Raw genomic sequence first — 7,329 nt, 5'->3', positions numbered from 1 at the left:
AATATAACATTTTTTCTCCTTTATATTTTGAGTGTACTCAAAAAGGGAAAGCATTAAAAAATTAAAAGCTGGGAATTAATTGACATTAAAAGGGGGGAATGTTAATGATATATGATTAGAAAACAAAATATTGTAGTAAATCTCATCATTAACACACTACAAATGTTAGCCAGAAGCAAGTCAGGACCCTGCATTTAAATAAAGAATAAAATACTTACAGGATATTTTATTTTGAAATGTGACAAAATACAAACATTTTCTACACATATTAAAAAGGTAGAACACAGAAGAGTCAGCATGTAAATGTTTCACTAATATTTGGTGTACAAAAAAAGAAAATCACAGTTACAGTGTGAAAGGCAGCTGTCCAAGGTGCAGGAAGCAACTAATACACAGCAACAATACAAAATGTGAATTTGTGCAATGTGTGATAAAGCAAACAACACTCTGACCATAACAAATCCCAAACTCGAGACTGAATAAACTCTGAAATGATGCTCAGGCTGAAATAACTAAATATCAAATATCAAACGAGGAAATATCAAGTAAGTGCAATCACCTCAATGTTGAGAGGTTTTTAGGCTTGGTATCTTCGCAGACTACTAAATCTAAAGTGCACAAATTGCTTCAGATTAACAGTAATGAGCACAGCTATGTCATTTTAAAAAGTAAACAATGTCTCCTTCCAGTTCATTTTAGTCACTGCTGCAGTTTTCCTATTTAATGTCTGTTGCTAATTTTTCAGCAACAATTCCAATCACTGTATATTTAATGGCTCAAATTATTATTATTTTTCCAACAGCAGCCTAAATATGTATCTTGCTGCTAGCTCTCTTTCAGTGATTGGGCCCCTGGATATTTTTGTACAGTTCAACAAAAATATTATCTGCAAGACACTTAATGAAATTTACGTTGTGCAAATGCTGACATCACATGCACACAAAAATCATTGGCTCGTGGTAGTTATCTGGCCTCCCCATTCCTATCCCCCCAACTCACCCTGGTCCTTAAAACACAACTGGAGTGTAATCCTATTCCTGACTACTCAGAAGTAAGGGTCACAGAGTTCAGGGAGGTTTCCTCCCAGTTACGTAGGCACAAGATTTCAGCCTCACTAGATTTGAACACAACTTATTTCCTAATAAATGTAATTTTGGATTGAGTGCCAGTGAAGTTATAGTGAGGCTGTCAAAACATACACAAATTAATTTATGGCACTGCCAAGCTAGATACTTTAAACATCTGCAGTGATACAGTAAGCTTTCATCCAGAAGTTTATTTCTGTTACTCGCTGGTTAACGTGTTCCCTTCCTTCATCCTCCTGCAAGAACATTCACTTTAAAACAGTGTAAATATATATAGATATCCATGTAACAGCACAGGTTTTTTAATGATAGGCCTCTTCACAAGACACATGTTTCTTAGCCACGCTCATAAAAGTAAGACCTGTTGCCACGGTTAGGAAGGATTACAGCACCATCCTATATATGTCTCAACTGGGGTTTATTGCCAGGTAGATTTCAGGACTGCAGCCTGGGAGCAAGCCTAACTGAACTCAATCTGGCTTACTTTTGAGTAGACATATACAGAACTGCACTGTCAAGCCTATTTAATTCAAGCGGCCTGTAACTGGCCATATAGCATTTGGTACCCAAGCGTTCCCTTTCAAGGTGAAAGCTTAATAACGAAACATACTTTTCAGAAAACCCATTTGGTCATTTAGTCCTCTGTTACCTTGTGACTGAATGGCGTTTTGGTTTTCTGCATTGCAACTGAGTTACGTAGTCAACACCACAGTATCACCATTGAAAATGCCAGATAAAAATATATTTTGTGGATTCCCAGAATGTTGATATTCCAGGGTTTCCCCACCCCACCCCTTTCCTTTCCCTTACAGTGAACACCACAGTATCACATTAAGAAATCTCATTGATTTAGGTGTTGTGGTGCAGACAGTATTTGTATCGTTCAATATAACAAAGGCTACAAAATGCATACATAGCAAATGAACAAGCTGTTTTGAAAACAGAGAAAAGGCATGCCTTGGAAGTTGGGTGCATGGTCAGTCTATGTCATCTGTAACTTTTGACCAAGATAGAAGCCGTGTATCTGTCATTTGAGTGATGGCAACACATAAATGATATTTCAGGGTTCTTCAGGAACTGTGTCTGTGCTTCCTTTACATCCATGGGAAATGTTATCATCACTGCTGTGTCCAAGCCCTGAGGATGAACTGCAGAGGGAAAAAAGGGGGGGAGGGAGAGAAAGAAGAGAGAGGAAATTGGTTTTCACAACACACTCAGAGCCTGAGTAACAGAGGAGAACTTTAATTATCCCCAGTCACAAAAGAGAGACAGGAAATTTGGACTTTTAATTAGCCATTTGGAGTGCAGTTGGATATTTTTTTTAGCGAGATAATTTAAACGCGAATAATTCAAGTCTGACTAAATGAAATTCACATAATCAGAATGCAGATAATTGAATTTCTACTGCATTCATTAATTCAGTGTGGAGGTGTATGTGAAGACTTCTATGATGAGCTGTCACAGCTCAATAAAATCTCAGTCAATTAATTTTTTCATTATCTTAGCACTGCATCAACAACAACAAAAGTGAACTGTGTTTATTATCATATGTGCATGTTTAGCAAAATGTAAGGAAGTAACCTTTCGGAATCGGAATCTGCATAATTCTCCTTTTTCCTCCCTTCGTCTTCTACAGGAAACCGTCGTTTCAAACAGGCAAACTCGTGGATTGCGTCTTCAACAGAATATTTCGTGTGTCCAGATACACATGCCTCAATGTCCTCTGGGTTCAGCTGGGTTTGTACAAAGAGGTGAAGTCTACTGTCTGAAAGCAGAAGAGGATTCTGCAGAATCCTTTAAAGAAAATAAAGAGGAAAAAATGAACCACTTTCCAAGATCATTTTTTCAACATTGTCTTCCTTTTAAAAATATTTTTTAACTTAACTTCCAATACAGTTTTGAATCCAGTATATATGTTGGCATGGCTGGATGTGTGCTTTTCTTTAATAAATTATTTGGAATTTTAGGTAAATAAAACCATGGCACTAATAGTTTTGAACATCTGTTATAAGAATAATCCCAAGGACATTTTTTTCCATTTAACCATCTGCTACTACCATGTGGATCAATTACTTTTTTGGCTGGGGCGAAAGGGCTGAAATAACATACTACTATGGAAACTGGTTCAGAATCAGTTACTTTGTATACACATTAAAAACATTACGAAGTATAAGGCACTGTAAGATTTGGACCTTCAAATGCCTCTGTAAAACAGAAATCATTTAATGCGCAAATGCAAAAAAATATGTATTTTAAAGATATCTACAAATTGAATGCCATGTGCAATTATTATCTACTGTTTCACAGGTTGGGAAAGTAATTTGTGGAAGCTGGAGCAAGGTAACCTTACATTTCAGTGATTTTTTAAAATATAATTGCAATACACACATTTAAAATAAAAAACACTCAGTTCTGCATAAAATGTTTAATTCAACTAAATGTGCAATTAGCACAAGCTGTATTAAACAGTAACAGCATTCTCCCCCTCCCTGGCAGAACTAATCTGGTTTTTGCAAAACATTTTTAAAAAATGCAAGTGGACTGCTCCCAGTAACTGGAGAATTAGGTCCTTAAAATGCTACACAGATCAGCTTAGCTGTTTTAATAAATAGTTCATAGCATCCAGCCCCCAACTTTCATTTCTGAAACCAATCAAAGTAAACAATTTTCTCTAAGGGACCATTTGTTCAATATGGCCAACTAAAGCCATCCCCTGCCTGCCCCACGGAAGGTTAGCATAAAAGCACATTCTGATTATCTCAAGTGTCATTTGGCCATTAAAACTGGACAATGTTATTAAAATCTTCTCTCATAAGGGTCTAGTACTTGATACAGTATAATACGTCTTGAGCAAAAGCCTATCGAGTCAATAAATAGGCTAGGCCTGGAAATCTACAGTATTAATTATTATGAGGATTAAAGAAGGAAGTGGGATGGTTCCAGTGTCAGGTGAACAAAAGGAAGTGAGATGGTTAAGCCAAAATCAGTTATGTCTACCTGAAACAAAACAGGGGTGGCTATATATTTATCTGGAAAAAAGGGGATGGTCACCCACTCCACTCAGTGCCATATAGTCAACAAAGATTTCAAATACTGCATTCAGACAGGTTAAGAATCCCTGCATATACTTCAGCTGTCCATGAGCACCAATGGATTAGGGTTCATTGCCCTGTGGCGAAATCTTGCGCACAGCACAATCCTAACTACGTATACTCGGAAGGCCTACTGAATTCAATGGGGCTTACCCACAGGTAAGTGGAGTTAGGAATGCAACCGAAGAGGATACTTATAGTCAACAGTAGATCCATTAAAATGACCAAACTTAAAAGTCACGGTTCACTTTAAGTCCGTTGTTTTCAATGGGTCTGCTCAGAGTGCAACTATACCTTTGGCCATCAATATGCCACATGTTATTGAGTGCTTCCAACTGCAATGAGGCAGGGGAGATATGAAGAATTAAGCAAATATTCTCTGTCTTGCTATTACCCTCCTAACAGTGAGTGAAGCAGCCTTTTTCTACCCGCAACTATCCAAACAACAGCAAATCTCCAAATACCCCACTTGCTATGAGGTGCAGTGGTTAGCGTTGGACTAGGCCCTCGGAGATGGGGCCATGAAGCTCACTGGGAGACCTTGGACTAGTCGTTGCCTCAGTCTAGCCTACCTCATAGGGTTGTTGGGGATAAATGACGAGGGGGAGAACCACGTACACAAACTTGAGCCTCTTGGATAAAATGTGAGGTGTAATTGAAATACATAAATAGTATATAGAGTATGAATTACTTTTCTTAACTCCAGTACAGTGGTACCTCGGGTTTAGTACTTAATTCGTTCTGGAGGTCCGTTCTTAACCTGAAACTGTTCTTAACCTGAAGAACCACTTTAGCTAATGGGGCCTCCTGCTGCTGCTGCGCCGCAAGAGCACAATTTCTGTTCTCATCCTGAAGCAAAGTTCTTAACCTGAAGCATTATTTCTGGGTTAGTGGAGTCTGTAACCTAAAGCGTATGTAACCTGAGGTACCACTTTACATCTAAAGCCATAATATATTGAATATATATTCAATATATTGAATATTGAATTCTGTTAATAAACAACGGATCAAATTGTGGCCAAAGTTAAGCATTTTACATTGAAGAAAGGGACCGGCTTGCTCAATTCTTCCATCAAACTCAGTAGGTCTTAATCGTAACTCAGGAACCTTTCTTGATGCCTTCAGTAGCGTCTATGGCTTCAAACCATAATTCACACAAAAAAGTAGTAGCATTGTTTTTTTTTTGTTTTTTTAAAGGAAAGTATCATCAGTGTTTGCTTTCGAAATTTGTTGCAAGATCAGGAAGAACGTAGGGTGTTTTTTAAACATGCTGACATCCCTATTTTTAAATTCAGAGTTTTGTAACAAAAAAGACATTTGAATACAGCATGCATGCAATTCAGTTCTCGGCAGGTTTTTTTTTTTTTTGTAATAATAATAAAAAATGGTGCTATCAGTAGTTTGATTTTGCCACCCAACTAAAACCCAAGTCACTGTTCATGAGAGTATACTCTGTTACTGCTTTGTTGCTCTTTGAAATGTATTTTATTTTCTTTATAAAATAATCGGTAATCTTTAAAATTGATTTTTGATGGTTTGAGGCGTTGCGCCACAAAAGTAATGAGCACTAATGTCAATGATATTGGACAGAAATTCATTTTAGCTTTATTTCGTGTCCAGTGCAATTCTGCTAAGCCTTGAACCAACGAAGCCCTGTTATTAACTTGCTGGTAATCTAACACTTGGGAACAGCAAACAGAAGTGATAAAAGCACAGGTTGGTCAGCACCTCAAGGCTACCTTCTTTTTCCCCCCTCCCTGCCCCCACCCCAATAACTATAATTCAATTTCCAATTTTATTTTGCATTAGGCTCGTTATTTTACAGTTATTCTCTTTTCTGCTTAACAGTGCCATCTGGAGGTTATGAAAGAAGTGAAGGGACCAGAAATAATAAATCAGAAATAATAAATAATAAATAATAAATAATAAATAATAATAAATAATAAATAATAAATCAGAAAGACAACAGGTACAGGAACTTGGCAGCGCAAACATGTCGATGCTGAGTCAACCTGTGAACTGAAATATGGGTTTTGTTCACCCACATGCCCTAAAATCATCTTTCCCCCAAGCTTTTTATTATGAAATAAACCGTGGGGGCTCCAATATTTTTTGCATTAAGAGGGTCTACTACTTGAAATGTATAGTAAGCCCCGGGGGTTATGTTCTGGGAATCATGCCTAATGTCAAAATCACCTTAAAAGACCTTGGGTGCAATGGTGGGACGGACTGCCAAAGTCTTTTTTCCTGGATGCCTGTGCCCTATTTTTATTATTATTGCCAGGCGCATAAATCTAAATGTGCACAAGTTAAATGCTGGGATAGCTCAGTCAGTAAAGCATCAGACTCTTAATCTCAGGGTCACAGTTTCTAGGGCTGGGCGATATCTGGTTTTCAACATTGTTATATATCACCAGCTAAACATCAGGATATACCGATATATCACAATGTCTGAATGAAGGATGGAGTTATGTAGAGGCATTGGCTGGCTTCAGAGTTTTACCTGCATTGTGATTTTTGCTTAGCGGGTACACACACACACACACACACACACACACACACCCCAACCATGTTTTGCAATATATTTCCAGGTCAAAAATTATGAAACCGGTATCACAGTATAGACTTCAAACCAGTTTTGGGTAATATATGATGCCCAGCACTAGGGGGTTCGAGCCCCACATTGGGCAAAAGATTCCTGCATTGCAGGGGGGCTGGACTAGATGACCCTTGGGTCCCTTACAACTCTACAATTCTAGGATCCTAAGTTGCAGGCTTGCTGCAGAGCTAACCACAAGTAGATGTAAATGTCTTGCAGGCCTGCCTCATATCTTGAGAGGAACACAGCACATGTGAGAAGGGGTTCTGCATGCATGCTACTGTAGGCACATCTGAGGGGAGATCCAGGCCCAGTCAGGATCTCCCCTTTGCCTGGAGGGTCTCTACATGTATAGCCCCCCTTTGGCATGCATACAAGGTGGGAGAAAGGACCACCCTTTATATCAGCAGTGAGGGTTGGCAGGGATAGCCAACGCAGTCAATTCTCCTTCTGCATTCTATCAGCACAAAGGGGGTTGTCTAAACTGTGGTCTAAGCCACTGAGCCTCTTGGGCTTGCTGAACAGAAGGTTGGTGGTTCAAATCCTTGCAACG

The 7,329-nt window shown here is 38.5% G+C and overlaps 1 protein-coding gene across 2 annotated transcripts in view; it reads right to left on the bottom strand.

Moving 5' to 3' along the window:
- Nucleotides 1-211: 211 nt before the first annotated feature.
- Nucleotides 212-7,329, bottom strand: part of SNX10 (sorting nexin 10) — a 46,529-nt gene continuing 39,411 nt past the window's right edge. For both annotated transcript variants that reach the window (XM_081833947.1, XM_081833948.1), the window contains exons 7-8: nucleotides 2,667-2,879; nucleotides 212-2,233 (exon numbers count right to left, since the gene is read on the bottom strand). In XM_081833947.1, coding sequence (XP_081690073.1) covers nucleotides 2,146-2,233; nucleotides 2,667-2,879 — 301 coding nt within the window. In that variant the 3' untranslated portion in view covers nucleotides 212-2,145. The remainder of the gene's footprint in view (nucleotides 2,234-2,666; nucleotides 2,880-7,329) is intronic.

This window comes from Podarcis erhardii, assembly GCF_964252035.2.
Source record: "Podarcis erhardii genome assembly, chromosome: 12".
Classification (NCBI taxonomy): domain Eukaryota; kingdom Metazoa; phylum Chordata; class Lepidosauria; order Squamata; family Lacertidae; genus Podarcis; species Podarcis erhardii.
Note: the sequence above shows the minus strand (reverse complement) of the source record. Positions and strands in the feature narration are given on the sequence as shown.